This window comes from Mustela nivalis (genome assembly GCF_964662115.1).
Source record: "Mustela nivalis genome assembly, chromosome: 10".
Lineage (NCBI taxonomy): Eukaryota > Metazoa > Chordata > Mammalia > Carnivora > Mustelidae > Mustela > Mustela nivalis.
Genome location: NC_139029.1, coordinates 6,603,522 through 6,622,373, shown reverse-complemented (window position 1 = coordinate 6,622,373; position 18,852 = coordinate 6,603,522). Strand labels below are relative to the sequence as shown.

General features: G+C 45.4%; 1 protein-coding gene across 10 annotated transcripts in view; it reads right to left on the bottom strand.

The window, feature by feature from the left end:
• KIF1B (kinesin family member 1B) overlaps positions 1–18,852 on the bottom strand; it is a 144,298-nt gene that overhangs the window by 13,921 nt on the left and 111,525 nt on the right. For all 10 annotated transcript variants that reach the window (XM_082685365.1, XM_082685372.1, XM_082685368.1 and 7 more), the window contains 9 exons: positions 18,594–18,756; positions 15,928–16,018; positions 14,258–14,376; positions 13,588–13,643; positions 11,622–11,730; positions 10,167–10,233; positions 8,849–8,933; positions 5,850–5,955; positions 371–485 (listed from right to left, as the gene is read on the bottom strand). In XM_082685365.1, the coding sequence (XP_082541491.1) occupies positions 371–485; positions 5,850–5,955; positions 8,849–8,933; positions 10,167–10,233; positions 11,622–11,730; positions 13,588–13,643; positions 14,258–14,376; positions 15,928–16,018; positions 18,594–18,756 (911 nt within the window). The remainder of the gene's footprint in view (positions 1–370; positions 486–5,849; positions 5,956–8,848; positions 8,934–10,166; positions 10,234–11,621; positions 11,731–13,587; positions 13,644–14,257; positions 14,377–15,927; positions 16,019–18,593; positions 18,757–18,852) is intronic.

The window sequence follows — 18,852 nt, the reverse complement described above, 5'->3', positions numbered from 1 at the left end:
ATAAAAAGAAGAGGCGAAGTTTTCTTAAAATCATACCTTCTGTGAAGAAGGAGATTAGGTTACTAAAAATGAAGTTATAATAGAAGCCATATGACCTTCTTTAAGTTTATTATTTTTTTTTAGTAATCTCCACACCCAACATGGGGCTCGAACTCAGGACTTGAGCTTGTGACTCTTCTGACTGAGCCAGCCAGGCACTGCATCGTAGACTTTGTGATTACACAGAAACTAGGAGCAGAAGCGAATACAGTCAGAACAGTAGGAAACAGCTGACAAAATAATCAGTTGAATCTTTCCTCCTCACTTGTGGTAATCTGCCCATTGTTCAGGCCTAGCCATTTGTGGTGATTTAGGTTCATAATCTCCTCACCTCTAGGTACGCTGACAAGGTCATGTAGATCTTTTCCCCATAAGGCGTCACTCGGTTCAGAAGGAGAGAGTTATGGAGGGAGCTGTCCCACACAGCCTCGAAACGGTAGAAGGTCCTGAGGTCAGAAAGACAAGAGGCAGTCATCCAGAAGAAGCCAAGTCACCTTGGTCCAGGTACTCAGTCAGCGACACTACTGCTTCCTACACCAACAAACACTTGCGGTGAACGGAAATCTAACGACACAGCGGAAGCTTCATCCCCAGAAGGAAAAGGCAGGCCCCCAGTCTCTCACCCCATCCACCATCCAGGAGCACTTAGCTACGCTTTTCTTTTTTGGACAAGCCTGCTTCTCTGCCTATAAACATAAAACCAGATCAATCAAAGAGATTAAGACAGAAAGGACAGTGCCTGTGGACAGAAACTGAAGGAAGAAAGCCTAAGTAAGTGCCTCTGTCAGTCAACAAAGAGAGCAAGAAGCAAATCCTCAGGAGCCTGGAAGCCTATCTTCACACCCCGGTCCAGTTCCGCCGAGCCTTCGAAATGTCACAAACACCTGCGAGGCCTGACAGAGGAAACAGGCAGAATAATTTAAGTACAGAAAATCTGATTTTAAATAAAAGAGTAAGGGGCTACTCTTAGCTGAGGTTTCAGTAAAAGAATGATTTTAATACCAAAACTGGTTACTATTTGTTAGCTTTCAAAAAAAATCCACATGAAAACCAATCTTACGCTTCCATAACAACCTGAAGCTTGACTTTATAAGCACCCAGAAACTCTTCTTTTTCTTTTTTTTTTTTTAATATTTTATTTATTTGACAGACAGAGATCACAAGCAGGCAGAGAGAGAGAGGGGGAAGCAGGCTCCCTGCTGAGCAGAGAGCGCGATGTGGGGCTCCATCCCAGGATCCCAGGATCATGACCTGAGCCAAAGGCAGAGGCTTAACCTACTGAGCCACCCAGGTGCCCCATGAAAAACTGTTTTTTAAGTTGTTCTAATATTTACCTTTTTTCCTACTGGTAAAGCCCCACAAACCTGACCGGACAGCCGTTCTGCCCGTTCTGCACCCCCTCCAAAGCACTGCACTGAGTTACAGCCCAACTCCCAGCTCCGCCCGCGGCCCCCCACCCCGGCAAGCCCCACGACAAGGGTCTGCTCGGCACAGAGCACGTTCCGCCCCACTGGCTTGCACCCGGTTCAGAGACAAAGAGTTTCCTCACACTTTGCTGCTTCCTTCTACATTCCTCCTTGCTCCTTCCCAAATGGTAACCTTGCTACTGCCGTGTTTTCTAGATTTCCTGTGATGAGTAACTTCCCTAAATGAGATGAAGAGAGATGGGAAAAGACTTCCTTCACCACTGAACCAGGATTTTTTTCTACCCCCAAAGAAGAAAATAAACAGATGAGACAAGCAGCTCTGACAGCAGAAAGAGAAATGTTTAAAAATAAACAACCTATTTCTCACAGACTCAGCTGTCCAAATAGTCTCTACTACCTCACAGGCCCAAACCAAGAAAACAGTGAGTGATTATGCCGAACTACAGAGCAGCAAAGTCTCAGGCTCCTGACAGAGGACAGAGAAGAACAGAAGACCCAGGCTGAGTCCTCATGGAAGGAGGGGAGTCACACTCGCATTTGTAATAATCCAGCAGAGGCGAAGCCGAAGGTGCAGAAGGATGAAACGGGCAGGTTTAGTGAATGGGACCAGAAAGAGGGGCTCTATCAGGCCCTCATGAAGCAGTGTGTGAAACTGCGCACGCAGCAGGGACAGCCAGGGCACAGAGGGTACATGATAAGGCGCAGCTCTATCCTGGGTCTGCACGGGGCTACACTACTAACTGAGAACAGTGTCCAAGCAACAGAAGACATAAAGCATTCCGATAAACTAGAATCTTTATGTGCAAAAAAGCAAACAGAAAATACCTAGGGATATCCTTATCAAGAAAGAGCCTGCAAAAACATAGAAAAGGCTTTTGTTAGTGTCGAAGCAGAACAAAAAAGGAAAGGAAAAAAGAACAAAGCAAAAGGAAAAAAAATACATACAAAAGACAAATTTGCTGTGAAGCAAAGTAAATCCAAGGGGACAATGAACAGAGAACTCCATGGGCACAATCTGACAGACAGCTTACAACGACGCGGGTCCCTCTCCTGAGACATTTAGTTAAGGAAAATACTGGGCACAGAAAGGATGGTGGACGCCACCTCCATTAACACCCTCTCTACAGGTGACGCAGGACTGGAGACTGGAAGCTGCTGTGGCGTCAAGGGAAACCACATCAGTTAGGTGACCCAGAAGCAGGACTGGGAAGGAAAGCAGCAGTGGCCCCTGTGGCCTGCACAGCGCTAGCTGGGCCCCGGGAGAGCGCTCACAGGCAAGTGTGCTCCACACACCCAAACTGGAGTTCTTTAAGTTCAACTTTAAACAGTAAACCTTAGGCACATAAAACAAAAGCTCTCTTAACCAAATTCCACTTAGCTGGAAGTGAATTCCCAAATTCACTTATGCTCTCCGTCTTCTTAAAATATAAAGACAGATGTCCGTTAGCACTGAGCATCCTAGACCGGTGCAATCTCCCATGCCAGAGCTTTGCTTCCAAGACCTGGGTGTCGTGCTTACCAAGTATTAATAGTATTTGGTTCTGAACCTGTTTATATAGTTAATATAATCATCTAATTTAATCAAATATTAGGCAAATCCATGAAACATGAGGGCAAAAGGAATTTTTGTTTAGTGCAAAACTAACATTTTTTTTTTTTTTTGGGAAGATTTTATTTATTAGGGTGGCACCTAGGTGGCTCAGTTGGTTAAGTGGCTGCCTTCAGCTCAGGTCATGATCCCTATCTCTTTGTCAAATAAATAAATAAACAGAAACTAACAACAACAAAAAAAAAAGATTTTATGTATTTATTTGGCAGACAGAGAAAGACCACAAGCAGAGGGAGCAGCAGCCAGAAGGAGAGGGAGAAGCAGGCTCCCCGGTGAGCAGAGAGTCTGAGACGGGATTCAATCCCAGAACCCTGGGATCATGACCTAAGCTGAAGGCAGCCACTTAAAAATAAAATAAGTTTAAATAAATAAAATAAAATAAATTTATTTTATAAATAAAATAAAATAAAATTATTTTATTTTATTTTTTGAGAGTGTGTGAGACAGTGCAAGTGAGCAGGGCAAGGGCCAGAGAGAGAGAATCCCAAGCAGGCTCCATGGTCAGCACAGAGTCAGATGCAGGGATTGAGCTCATGACCCTGAGCTTGTGACCTGATACAAAATCAAGAGTCAGATGCCCAACCCATTGAGCTACCTAGGCGCTTCCCAAGTTGAATGTTTGTTTTTTAAAAGATTTTATTTATTTGACAGACAGAGATCACAAGTAGGCAGAGAGGCAGGAAGGGTGAGGGGGAAGCAGGCTCCCCAGCTGAGCAGGGAGCCCAATGTGGTGCTTGATCCCAGGGACCCTGAGATCATGACCTGAGCCGAAAGCAGAGGCTTAACCCACTGAGCCACCCAAGTGCACCCCAAGGTTGAATGTTTGTAAAAGACTTGATAATTCTGAGTTAAAAAACAACTGTTAAGTTTGGATGTGATCAATGTAAAAAAAGGGCGGGGAATAAAATTTTAATGATCAGTGTTAAAAAGTTTAAAGGATTTTGCATTTAGATTCTTCATAGGTTTCTAGTTTTTTTTTTTTTTTTTAAAGATTTCATTTATTTATTTCACAGACAGAGATCACAAGTAGGCAGAGAGGCAGGCAGAGACAGAGGAGGAAGCAGGCTCCCCGCTGAGCACAGAGCTGATGTGGGGCTTGATCCTAGGACCCCGGGATCATGACCTGAGCAGAAGACAGAGGCTTTAACCCACTAAGCCACCCAGGTGCCTCTAGGTTTCTAGTTCTTGTTCCACAAAATTAAAAATCAAATGATGAATTATGGGCTTGGTTTTGCAAGAAAGACAATCAGAAGTTCAGTAAATGAGCCTACAATTTAAGGAAAGGCCTTGGCCCTGCAGTAAGACATTGACAAATTAATGTATGTTTATATAGCTTAAATTTAAAATGTTTTAAGTGTGTATCTTTTTATTAAAAATACTTGACTTTGGCCGAGTTCTTCGATTAACTCTAAACTTCTGTGAAAGAAGCTGCTTCTAACGAAAGCCAAATTAATCTACAGCATCTGACCTGTGGCTGGGTATGAATCAAAGAACTTTTGAAGTTTCCTCTAATGCAGGCAACCAGCATTTCAATCAAACATCATTGTTCTGTGCATTTTGCTCAATATTCTAGGGAAATTTCAGATCTATTTCTTATAGTTGCAAAGAAAACACGGTGCATATCAGCTGAATATCTGCTATCAACGTCCAGCTGGAGAGAATACCATGTGCGGTTACTGCTGACTTCAGAGAAACGGATCGCTCATGACTCTGCCCAGGGCTGGCCAGAGCATGCTTCCTTATCTCTGCACCCCTCCCACTCAGGTGCACCCTCATATTCCTTCTCTCTCTCTCTCTCTCTCTCTCTCTCAGTGCCTTCAGCTCCTCCTACAGGCAAAAAACAGGCACTTGCTTTTTTTCTTCTTTTCTATGCAAAACCACCACAAGGAAACAATGAAAATCAATTAATCCCGGCCCAAACTTTTAAGCCTGTTTCTGCTTTTTGTCTCCTTTTTCAAACACAGATGTGAGGACATTTTTCCAGAACAGAGAGAGGTATAAGAAGTCTTCCTGAAATACAAAGGCCAGCCCTGCTTCCCAGCCCTTGCCACATAAAGGAGTGGGGTCTGTGCACAGTGACATCACTCCTTTCCCAGGGAGGGAGAGGGCCCAGTAGATTTATCTCCAGTCTGATATGGGAAAGCAGACTGGCTGTGTACTTTATGCACTCTGTCCTCATTTGATTATAAAATGGAATTTTAAGAGAAACTAATTTAAAATTTAAAATAAAATTCATTATTTATAGCAGACAACCGTGTTCAGAAGAGTTTATATATATTAGTTTGTCACCTTTCTGAGTAAATGAAAATGAAAAGCAAACACAGATTCCTGGACCCTCTGCGGGCAGCAGCCAAGGCTAGACACGAGAGGGTCCGCTATGCCAGGAGGACGTTTCCATGACACTTAGGACCAACAGACCTTCCTCCACAGCAACCCCTTCACAGGAAAGCAGTCTCGGCAACAATTCATCTGTACTTTTAAACCCCAGGGTAGCGGCTGCTCTTTCTTTTGCCACTCTTGTGTCTCAGACTGTGTTACATCTACGCAAACTCCACCACACAGGACAGAACATTCATTCGATCTGGTAACTGATCCACACGCCCCGACCTCTGTTTGCTTTTGGAGAGCAGCCTGGCAGGGAGGAAAGGGATGTCTGACGTGAGAAAGGAATTTGTTTCTGCATCTGAACAGGAGTCCCCGGTGAACAAGGAATCCCAATGGGGGAGCCATCAACCCCTACTGGGGAGCCCCCTTGGGCTGCGCAGAGGTTGTACCTGCTGGAGTTGTGGGAGGACTTCAGGTACTTGGCAGAGATAATATTTAGAGAGAGGATGGCGTCCACCGCAGCCTCATCCACCTCAGCCTTATTCCTGATCCGGCCTACGAGGAAGAATAAAGAAACTAGGTCAGGGGTACACTTGCAAACACAACAGAAATTCATGTAGCCAAAGAGAGACTTTGAAATCCAGGGACCTTCAGGCGCTGGAAGTGACGCGGCTCGGCCGAGTGCGCCCCCACAATTTCCCGTGTCGCACTCCGCTGACTTCCCGCATTTAGTCCCCTGGGAAACTTGACTGATCCTCTATTCGAAAAGTTTCTCAGATTCACCTCAACTTTTATTTCCACCACCTCCTGCTCCCGAAGGTCATCCCCGTCCCATCTGGAAGGCTGCGGTGGCCACTTCCCTGGGCTCCGGGCGGCTCCCCCCTCCCCCTCGCCAATCCACCCGATGCCCACTTTCAACTTCATCAACCACTGCCTTCGCTACATCACTTTCTTGTTCAAAATCCTACAACTGTCTTCAAAAGAAGGCTGGGGGAACCCCAGGGGGTGCAGGGCCTAGAGGTCAAGAGCATCATCTGTGGGGCTGGACTGCCCGGGGTCAAATCTCAGCTTCAGTACTTTCTGGCTGTGAGGCTTAGGCATACTGCTCAACCTCTCTGAGCCTCATCCTTGAGGCCGGATTAACAATTCTGTCCTCACAAGATTGTTACAACTATGTTATATGTTTGTTACATTATACTAAATAAATTAGTATTTTTAAAGCATTCAGAAAAGTACCTGTTACAGAGTAAATTAAATTCTCATTAAAAACAAACAAACAAACAAACAAACAAACAAAAAACGGCTTGAAAACCACTGCTCTAGATGAAGAGAATATAATCTCCCTTCTGGAGGTTCTTGATCTGGTCCACAGATCTATGTATAGAATTCAGGAGGTCCTTGTGCTTCAATGGGAAAAAGAAGTACAACTTTATTTTCACAAACCTCTGACTGAAATTTGGCATTTCCTTCAATTCTGAAAGGAGGGGACAATTCACAGGAAAATCAGCAGGACCTGTGACTCTGTCCACAGCAGAAATCATAGAAGTTTCCCTATAATACTAAGATAAAATATCCTGACATTCATCACACTCTGAATGATAAAAATCAGACCACTGCTTCTTTAATGCACTTAATGCATTAATATAAAGGACAGTTTATGTTATAAATCTGTTTAGTATTTGAGAATTTCAGTCCCATTAGTTCCCTTTGTAATCCTATGTACAGCTGACCCTTGAACATGGGTGTGAACTACAAGGGTCCACTTATATACACAGATTTATTTCCTTAAGTACAGTCAGCATTGTGAATGTACTTTCTCTTTCTTCCCTTTTTTTTAGAGAGAGCTCACACGCACAAGCTGAGGGGAGCAGAGGGAGAGGGAGAGAGAATCTTAAGCAGGCTCCAATCCCAGTGCAGAACCCGACATGGGGCTCCATCTCACGACCCTGAGATCACGACCTGAGCCCAAATCAAGAGTCAGACGCTTAACGGACTGAGCCACCCATCCAGGCGCCCCCTTATACTTTTCCTAGTAACATTTTCCTTTATCTAGCTTACGTAAAGAATATAGTATATAGGGCGCCTGGGTAGCTCAGTGGTTAAGCATTTGCCTTAGGCTTAGGTCATGATCCCAGGGTCCTGGGGTCGAGCCCCGCGTTAGGCTCCCTGCTTGGCGGGGAGCCTGCTTCTCCCTCTCCCACTGTTTATGTTCCCTTTCTCCCTGCCAAATAAATAAAATCTTAAAAAAAAATACAGTATATAATACATGTAACATACAAAAGTATGTGTCAATTGACTAAGTTATTGGGAAGGTTCTGGTCAACAGTGGGCTGTTGGCAGTTATGTTCCGGGAGTCAAAAGTTACGAGTGAATATTCGACTGTGTTTCTAACCCTCATGTGGTTCAAAGGTCAGCTGTACTTTATTTTTTACATTTAAAAACACAATTCTGAGGCTTCGCACTGCCAAAGGGGTTCAGGGCTGAATCTTTATTAGATTCAGAACCCTGCCTTGGGACTCTAAAGCTTATAAGGTTTAGTCAATTTTTTCTTTTCATCATGCGACCCTGGCCATGGGTTTCTAGCCATCTGCATGCTGGGGCCGTTCCTGACCCTCTTACTCAAGATGCTTTGTGTGTGTGGAAAACAAAACAGATGAAAACGCTCTCATTTCTCCTGCATCTACTCAGACCCACCTGGATCCTTTTTATTGTTAATTCTCAGCACAGGGGCGCCTGGGTGGCTCAGTGGTTTGGGCTGCTGCCTTTGGCTCGGGTCATGATCTCAGGGTCCTGGGATCGAGCCCCGCATCGGGCTCCCTGCTCCGCAGGAAGCCTGCTTCCCTCTCTCTCTCTCTCTGCCTGCCTCTCTGCCTACTTGTGATCTCCGTCTTTCAAATAAATAAATAAAATTTAAAAAAAAAAAAAAGAAAAGAAAATTAAAACATTAAAAAATAAAAATTAAAAAAAAAAAAAAATTCTCAGCACAGATCTTTCTCACCTGCCCTCATTATGGGACTTACTCTTCAAAGTGCTTTATTTATTCATTATTTTTTGAAAGTATACATATTTATTTAGGTACTCTCTACACTTGGGGTGGGGCCTGAACTCACGATGCTGAGATGAAGGGTTGCACACTCCACCAACTGAGCCAGCCGGGCTCCCCCAACTGTTTTAAACATACATATGCTGTCTCCCCAACTAAACTCCCAACAAGCAGAAACTTCTGCCCTCTGTGAGCCTCTAACCCAAAGCCATTCCCACAATAGCTGAGTAAAACAATGGTTGGTTGAATGCCTTATCCCTAACCATGGGGTCTGAGAAACAAGAGTAGCTTCAAACTCAAGGCCACGTGTCCTCCACACTCTGTGTTCTCCAGTACCCTTACCCCACATTCCCCGTGTTCCTCGAAAAAGCCTGGCTCCAACCTCAGCCGATGGAACGTACTCACCTACCACCAGCTCACGAACATCCTTCCAATGGAGTTCGCTCCCCTTCTCGTGGATGATGGTCACTGTGATCCTTCGCTGGATGCCCTAGGTAACAGAGTCAGGTTGTAATTTAGCTGGGACAATCAATGATTTCCTCCTGTGTTCTTTTCCGAACTGTACAGTCTAGGAGTGGGCAGGGGGGAAGGTCTGGAGAGAGGGGAGGAATGCTGTCCCCACTGTTACTCTAAACAAAGGGATATAGGTCAGGGGCGGAGGAAAAACCAGGTTCTGACATGGCTTTAAGAACAGATGACCAGATCATATGACCCAGAATATGAGACCCTCAGCTCCTATGCCCACCTGGGTCATAAGCTTTTTTTTTTTTTTAAGATTTTTATTTTTAAGTAATCTCTATGCAAAACGTGGGGTTTGGGTTCACAATCCTGAGATCCAGAATCACAAGCCTCACAGACTGAGCCAGCCAGGTGTCCCAGTCAAGAACTGTTGAGCACTGACCGAATCTACTTTTGATTTACCACAGAAGGACCTATATTTCATGGCCAGATTTTTAGTCCACTGCAACGTCCATCTTCTATCCCCATTAAAAACTTTTTTAAAGTTTTTTTTAAAAGATTTTATTTATTTATTTGACAGAGAGAGAGAGTGCACACAAGCAGAAGGAATGGGAGAGGGAGGAGGAGACTGGTGTGCGGCTCGACCCCACCCAAGCTGAAGGCGGAGGCTTAACTAACTGAGCCACCCAGAGGCCCCTCCATTAAGAATTCTTAACTGGAAGAGGCACCTGAGTGGCTCAAGCTGTGAAACGTCTGCTTTTGGCTTGGGTCATGATTTCTGGGATCGAGCCCTGCCTCAGGCTCTTTGCTCAGCAGGAAGCCTGCTTCTCCCTCTCCCATTCCCCCTGCTTGTGTTCCCTCTCTTGCTGTGTCTCTGTCAAATAAATAAATAAAATCTTTGAAAATAAAGCAAAACAAAACTTTTAATTGTGAAAGCACAGTTTCCAGATATGAAAACTGTATACAAGAAAATAAAAAAAATGACATGGGAGCTGCACAAATTACAGTAACTGAATAAAACAATATTTTTCAAAATAGGTCTTCTAAAATATATTTATGTATTTAAGCAAGGGTGTAATATAAGCCAAGGTCTGAGGAAGAAACATTAAAAAACCAACCAAAAAAAGGAAAGAGAAAGAAAAGAAGCAGCAAGAGGACAAGGTTTCTCCAATCCCCATATCCACTGGAATGGAGAGGACAAGCAGAGAAACAGAAAGAGCTCTGGGTCCCTCCCTCAGGGCCTCTCTGGCTCCCTTGTTAGTACCTGATGAAGCAGAAACGTCCCCTGGCAAGGCAAGCCCGCTGTGTGGTCGACCACAGCTGGGATGTACCTGTAAAACAGAAACGTGCGAGAAAGCAGTTAGACGGGATGCCGGTGCTGAGGGTCACCTCACCCGCAAGTCCCTCCCTGTCGCTACAGCCCCTGTGGTCTCTGTCTCCCCTGTCTTCCTCACCACCTGGGCACTTCATCACACAGTCGTTTGCATTTAATGAACCCTGTCACTTATCCACGCCACAGCACCCTCACTGTGCTGGGAGACTGAAGAGCTCCCAGCACAGTAACGTCCTTCGGCTCCACAACCCCCCGCTTGCCCAACGGACAGTCCGTAAATAAACGTACAACAGCAACAGGGAGTGTCAGCAGGGAAGAAAGGGATTGTTTCGGATTTCAGGCACTTTTTAAGAATCAGAAAGTGATGAACTCAGTAGACCCTCTTACCGCAAGTATGTCTCCCTCATAATGCAAGTTATAATCACATTATAGATCTGTCTATGGAAAGCACAATTTCTTAAAGCAACGTCACTACTTACAGTTAAATACAGTACTGATACAGCCATACTCTCTCACAAGCAGGAACTCAAAAAATGTTCCATGGAGATGATCATAGTGGCGGTACTAAGCATTATCCTCAAGACAACATTTATTCCCACCCTTTACATGAACTGATACAGCCCCCTCCCTCTGTTGCGGAATGGGGATCTATTTTATGTGTTTTTCCAAGAGCATTTTAGAGACAACTATGAGTAACATGTTATCACATTCAGCGCTCACTCTAACACAGCTCACACAGAGGAAGGAAGCTGATGTTGATTTTTGTGATCTAGGTCAGCAGTCCTCAGCTGGAGATGATGTGGAATGTCTGAAGACACTTGTGGCTGTCACACTGGAGGGGCGGTGGTACCAGCATCTCGTGGGTAGAGGCCAGGGATGTGGTTCAAGATCCCACAATGCACAGGACAGCTCAGGACAAAGGGTTATCCAGCCCCAGACAGTGCTGAGGTTGAGAAACCCTGGTCTAGTATATGTGCTGCCGAAGCGAGCACTGAGAAACCCTGGTCTAAAGAAACCTTCTGCCCCCAGTCCTCTCACTGAGATTATTAAGGTTAAAGTCCTGACTATATTCTGTGTAACATGTTTCTGACTCCCTTTGCTTTGCTGCTAACAGAATCCGTCTGTAAGTTTTCTTTCCTTGTACAAAGTGCCAGTCTCCATGTTCTTGCTGTTGCTAATAAGAAGGCAAATTATTACTCTGGATAGTCACTTCTTTGACCAACATCTAATTCAAAAAATAATACCAACACCACCAAAAATTCAATTCAAAACTGGAATTCGAAAATGACAATGAGTCTTTAACCTGAATATGAAGAGACTCCAAATTACATTTTCTAACTTTGAAAAACCTAGGCTTTGTTTAAAAGTTTATAAAGTTGGACTTACTCTCCTGTAGGCTCCAGTTCGCTGATCTCAAACCAAACCAGAAGATCATACTTGCTCATGCTCTGGCCAAGGCTGGTTTTGCTCATGGTGTTTAACTTGGTGGCTGGAACTTGTAAAAGTTTTTAGAAAAATGTCAAAATACGGTCCAAGTCTACTTAGTAAAAGCATAAGTTCTTTAAGGACACACTCGGGAAAGGTAACAAGAGTCAGGGTGAGATTTTAAATGTAGATTAAATGAGATTTAATCCGTAGACCCAGATAAACGTCACCATCGATGACATCAGTGCCTCTGAACTGAGAGAACTGGGAAAATGGAGAGTTGGTATCTCTCTCCCTCTCAGCAAACAGTATCTGTTCACAAGAACACAGGTTTTGTGCAGAGTCAAAGTGCTCACGACACCATTCAAAAACCTTCCTCAGACTCTTCTCTTCTGTGGCAGGCAGAGCAGGAAGTGGTATGGATCACGCGGTGCGGGCAGAGCCTCACACCTCGGAGGGTCTCCTCGAAGCTGCAGCGCAGGAGGGAAGACCCATGCTCCAGCCCAGGAGTTTCCCAAACCTGCCTGCACGTGGCTTCTTAAAGCAAAGCCCGGGCAATTACATGACACGCTGTTTATGGGCAGGACTCAGTCCTCTGAGAGGACCGAAATCCCTCCAGGTGATTCCAGTGTGCACGTTCTCTGCTCAGAACCTGGGAGCACCGGCAGGAGAGTCCAGTGACTTGGGACCGACTACTATTCAGCCACTAACTACTAGGCGACTTCGGCTGAATCTCTGGGAGTAAGTCTCCTCATCTACATGAAGCAGATTAGGGTATTAGCCCGCAGTCTTGAAGAGGTATCGTGAGGACCCACTGACACAGGGTATCTAAAGGGGCCTGAGGACTCATACAGCCCTAGTCAAATGTTAGCCTATGTGCATGATTCACTCTGGCTGAATTCCACCTGAGCTGGTGCTGCTAGCCAAGAAAAAATCAGTGTCACTGACTCTGGCAGTCATCCGAGGGCCAAAAAGCAAAATCAGAAGCATTAAAAAAACAAAAACAAAAAAACGATCTACTAGGAAAAATCTTTAAAACTGAAGAAACATTGCAAAGAACCCAAGTGAACAAACACAAGGGGACTCCGCCCCACCCCTGCAGGTGAGGGGAAGCGGCCGGTCAGAGAAGGTGCGTCCTCACATCTCTCCAAGGGAAGCGTATTCTTGGCAACGCGCTAGACCCTAGGCCCGGTTCAGCCAGCAAACAGCGATGTGTGTTTCCTACACAGAGAGCCAGGCTTTAGGATAAGCCCCCGAGCGTGGTTCTACATCTACGGCAGAGCTTAGGTCAGCTACTAACCATGTCGTTTGGGTGCCCTCTCACTCTGGCAGCCTGGAACTGGCAGAGAGAGAAAAGATGGCCCTGGGTCCGCCCCAGCCTGGAAGGCGGCCACAGCGGAGGAAGCAAGCGCGTTGGCGTGCTCAGAAAACGCGTCCAACACATGCACGTTCACATAGTCAGCTATGAGAAATCGAACGAGTTCAATCTTTCTCTCATGGTCTGAAGGCAGGATGGAGAGCAGCAGTACAGAGGTGGAGAACAAGTACAGGGTGTGGGGCGGTGGCAAGGGGGCAATGAGGAAAAAAGGATGAAAATAAAGAAAAAGCAAAACAAGATGAGTGAACATGCAGAATACATTTGAGATGCAAAGAAGCGCCCAGTCACCCAACAGTCCGGAGGAGTTACATATAAAGCAGAGAGATTTAGGAACAGGGAGCTTATCAAAGTCCGCAGTGAGACCACCAGAAAGTGGGCAGGGAAGGAGCCCAACCGTTTCTTACTTATTTAAATCAGGAACCTAGAATTCCAGTTCCTGCTGGACACAGGAACATGTAAAGATACACAGGAGAGCAGCGGGCATGTAAAACTTATTTCTGTCTGAAAAGCGACCCGAGTAAGAGCCGTGTCACCCAGAGAAGGGCTCACCTGGCTTGGAGAGTGGCATGGGTGGAGGGAAGAAGCGGCGAGACGGCTGGGGTGGGCTGCGAAGGAAGGAAACGAAGTTCAAGGCTGAGGAAGGGTCTCATGTGGACAGTAACGGCATGTTCGAATCCCCTCCAGAAACAGATCATTTGCACTTTCCGACGAAGCAGAGTATCAGGCACCAGACATAATCCCCACCGTGAAACTGAGAACCAGATATTTTAATAAAAGTCCCCTTGTGGGTCCCAGCTAATTAGTGAAATATGAGAACTTCCCTGTTAACACTGACACTCTGCGATCACCCAAAAGGCCCCACCGTTGCTCTCACCACCTGTGATGTCTCCACTACAGCTCATGCTTCCTAACGCTCTGGGTAGTGAGGAATCATTACACACAATACTCGCGTTACGCCACCTCTCTTTCTATCCTGTTCAAAGTCTCTTCCCAGCACAGAGACGGTCCTCCAGGACAGCCGGCGAACGTCAGTGTGCTTCACCTATCATTAGTGATTCGGTGGCTTAGAAAAAAGGTGCTGATGTTTCTACAGAGGAAACATCGGATAACACAGAAAATTGTTCTTCAATTATCTTAATCCCTTCAAAGATTTCTTCCTTCCCAGCAAGCAGCATAACAACAGTAAGATCAACAAGAATGTTGCTTATCTGGTTCAAACCTGCTCAGTTCCTGTCCTTGCAGATGAAGCGGGTGCTGCTGATAGTGCCCGAAGACTTCAAATACTATCGGCTTGGTTTTGATATATTCCACAAACGATTCGGTGACCTCCACCGCAATCTAGTAAGGAATAAAGCCAAGCTAGATTAGGGAAAGATATGCTGTAACACACACACACAGAAAGTGAGCACTTCAGAGTAGCCAGGATGTGCTGGGTATTCGACTCCGCAGGCCTCCCGCCCCGTACCAAGACAGGGCCTCCTCCCTGGTTCTCATTACCGAGCTCCAGGCCTTCAAGACCCTCCGTCAGTCATCTGACACACCTGCTGCCCTTCACACACGTGCTGTTCCTCCTGCATGAGCTTCACTCCCTGGGATGCCTGAGGACTTACCCAGGCTACGGCTCTGCCTGGAAGGCCTGCCCCTGTTGACCAGGCACTAGGTACAATACCGAGTCTGACCCACCTTTTCTTATGACACTGTGTCCTTCTGGAAGTTCCCCACCTCCTTTCTCCTCCCAACAGAACTTTAAAGTATCTTCCCACTAACGGAAATGACCCTGCCTTCTTTCTACTCCCTTTGCATTTAAGGAATACTTTTCTGTGATCGGGTGCTACTGCTGTTTAAATATTCATTTGATTTCCCCTAAGCTCTTTGGGGCATAATCCTCTATGAATCATTCTTACTCCCCAGTCCTTGTGCGCACTAGCCCAGTGAATATTTATCAGATATGCACATGCTTATATTCACTCAATTAAACCTAAAAAAGAAAACAGTGTTTTGTGTTTGCTGTTCCATTTTCAGTGTTGTCCTTCCTGCTCCTACCATTAGCAAGAGAAGGAGAGCGTGTCATGTCATAGTGAAGACCCTGAACACACGGCCACACTGCTCAGCTCCAACCCCGTCTCCACCTCTTCCTAGCTCGGTCTCTTCCTAGCTCGTGTGTGACCTTAACTGTTCTGTGCCTGTCATCTCAATCTCAGCAGTCATATGGGGCTTATGAGGGTCTACAGTATAAAGGTAAAGATTACATAAATGAAGACACAAAAAAGGCCTTTGGAACAATAACTGAGATGTAATAAGAGCTCAGGGAACGTCAGCTATTGTGATGAGGCTGCAGACTTTGAGTCGGGTGTGGGCGACCCTTCTAGAAGAGACGGAATGCCGGTGGTCTTACTCTACAAACGACAGCTCTAAGGGTACTAATGGATTCATCATATGATCAGCTGCAAGGAAAAGAGACCGAATCTTAATTTATCTACAAAAGATAAGTTAATTTTTCCTACATCTGAGCAATCTAAGTGTCTTATAGTTTAAAGGACAATACGTTAACTTAAACAAAACTCATATTAAATCTACTCATTTTTCTAGGAAGGAAACACTAAAAACAACTCACTACATTCCTACTGATGGAACATTTTTATGGGCAGCCCAACCCCCACACACTCCTGGGGCCCACTGTAACTCGAGAAGGCTGGCCACTCCGACCCCTGAAGATTACCTCATCGCTCTGGCCACTCCCTCTATTGTCTATTCTCACCAGCTTGGATAATCCTCCTTCCAGGGCTGCGAAAGACAAAGGCCGCCCACACAGGTCGACTGCCTAACACCGGCATCTCAGACAGCCCCTAGACCTGCAATTCTTCTGGCAAAAACGTCCTTGTCACTTACATTCTGCACGTGATAGAAGCCCAGAGGACTTCCTCTGCCGTTGTTTTTGAGGGGTTCAGTGGAGAATGCTTCATCATGACGATGCAAAAAGCTTAATAAAAAAAAAACAGGACACATGAACTTCAAATTACACAGTTTCATCAAGATCTGTTTTAAGAACCTGAGTTGGAGGGGTGCTTGGGTGGCTCAGCTGGTTAAAACATCCGACTCTTGATTTCAGCTCACGTCATGATCTCGGGGTTGTGAGATAGAGCCCTGACCGGCTTAAGATTCTCTCTTTCTCTCCCTCTGCCCCCTCCAACCACCTCCCTCTTAAAAAAAAAAAAAAAAAAAAAAAAAAAGAACCTGACTTGGATCCTCTGGAAAAAAGCAGCCTACTTAAAAGCAGAGTCTTTAACTGAACCAAGTAATTCATAGTTCCTTGTGATATATATTTTCCATTATCACTCAGACAGCATTTTAGATTTTATTTCAAAAATGACTGAAAGATTAACTGACCCTGACCACTTAGCTCTGTGGACACACATGCAAGAATATCTCCGAAAGCATCAAGAGTGAATTCAGTGACTTCCTGTTTCTTTGTAGGAACATTATTTTTACTGAGAATAGAAATTATTGAAATCATTCTGTGCAGAAAAGATCTGGCAGTTTCAAGCTTCCATAAAGTAGTACTAAAGCCTGTGTTTAGTGTTCTTGCCTAGGACAGTCTTTGATGACCTGCAAAGATTAAATTTAAGTGTCACCTCTTCCACGAAGTCTTCCCTGACTCACCCAAATAGCTGTGTCTTCCCACAGTACTACGGACCTATTTTCCTCCAGTAGCAAGGGTTTCACTCTTTGTAATAATACGTTTACATGCCTGTGTCCCCGAAAGACAGTGAGTATCTCCTTAGTGCTCCAGATATAGAAGGTACCCCTGAAATATTTGTGAAGCAATAGACTATGTTTATTTATGCTCACAGATAGTGGGGTTTTACTTCTCTCTCCCTCCCTATTAGTCTGAAATAAACAGAAGTAGAATTAAAGAATACTGAATACAAAGATCTACTCTGACCAAGCCACCCAGGTACCCCGCTCCTTGTACTTCTTTTATTTTCCCCTTCCAATTTTCCCCTCTCCAGATCATAAGCTGTATGTGCCAGGGGCATTACTTGATTTGGGATTTATACTCTTCCAGTGCTCCGCTTAGAGCAGGGACAAATATCCTGGGGTTCCACACTGGTGATGCCTAAAATCATTCATACTAGCTCTACAGCTGTGTCTTCTCTATACAGGTCAGATGAGAGTCTGTAAAAGCTCAAGAAGAATCTGAGCCTTCTTTCAACAGGAGTCAACACTCCCTCCCGTCCAGAGCTGACACCAGGTGGAGAGGCTACTCTCGTGCTGGAGATTTTAGGACAAAAAGATCAACATGACATTACTGGCATTTCCGATGCCAGTTAACCAAGTAGGTCTTTTCCATAAAACATTTCAGTCGTGGGGTGCGTGGGTGGCTCAGTCGGGTAAGCGTCTGCCTTTGTTTGGCTCGGGTCATGATCTTGAGTCCCAGGTTGGGGGCTCAGAGGGGTCTGCTTCTCCCCTTTCCCCGGTTCATTCCCTCCTTCTCAAATTAATAAAATCTAAAAAAAAAAAAATTTCAGTTGCCCAACTAGTGTAATAATGAAAGCTCAATGCAACAGGGTCATCTAGCTAAGTCCACCCCCATGCTAATTTCGGGCTACTAGTGAAAACATACTGACGGGGCACAATCAACACTCGATAGGTAATATGTCGACAACAACTGTGAGTTCTAGCAAATGATATCAGTGGCTTACTATGCAGTAATCACATCTGATTCGTGGCTAAAATCTCCATAAAGGCAGTGCTTTGTCAACTGTACGAGGACCCCTGATGTGCAGAGAGGCACCAGGAGCCTCCTGGTGGCGCCAGGGGCCAACTGTGGACGTCAGGACTGAGTGGAGGGAGAACACACTCTCTTGTACTGTGGCCCTTCCTCAGTCATGAAAAAACATACTGGTGTCTGGAGGTATTAAAAGTTAACACTGTCAAAAGAGTGTTTTCCAAGGAGAGTTATGAGAAGAAAAACTCCAGAGGGTTATAGGGTAGAGTTTGTAAGTGGCTAAGAAATGAAACCAGTCACATGTCTACAAAGTAGTTATTTTTCAGTTGACGTGGAATTTTACTGTCATTTGCAAGGTTTTTTTCCTCCAAGTATTGAACAGGCGTAACTGGTGGCTGGATAATTCGTGGCCTTCAGACTTGTTTATTAATAAGATATTTCTCCATGAAGAGCATTAAAAAGATGATTAAACAGGCTTATCTACATCAGAGCCTGTATTTCCAGCAGAGGGGGGACAGGCCACCGTGGAATCTTAGCAGGATGCACGGTCACACCCCTCTTCACAGCGAACTCGAACTCGAGTTCATCCCATTTTAGGTTTCTGGTTCTTACTGCCCCCTGGAGTGAGGAAGGCGGTTTTATTTCAGACACTGCTAGTTGTTTCCCTCTTGAGAGTATTAACACCTCACATAGGGGAAAAAAACAAAAACAAAACAAAACAAACCCCCACTTCGCATATGTAGACTGAAGCACTGAAGCAGGGGGGTGGCGCACAAAGGCTGTCACCTGGGTCCCCAGCGCGGCAGGCAGGCGGAGGGGGGCTTACTTGAACTGACAGAAGATGTCCGCGTACTCCGGGAGGATCCCGCTGGCCTGCAGCACAGTCACTCGGAAAGTGAAGGCGCTGCCCAGCTTCAGGTGGTGGCCGATCTCCTCAGAAAACCCTTCCATGACCATCTTACCATCCAGCAAAGTGCCCGACTTCAAATCTAGAAAGGGTCAAATGAACACACATACCGTTCAAATATGGCCCAGACGACTCTCAAAGAGGAGAGAGGGGCACGCTTTCCATTCCTAGTCGACGA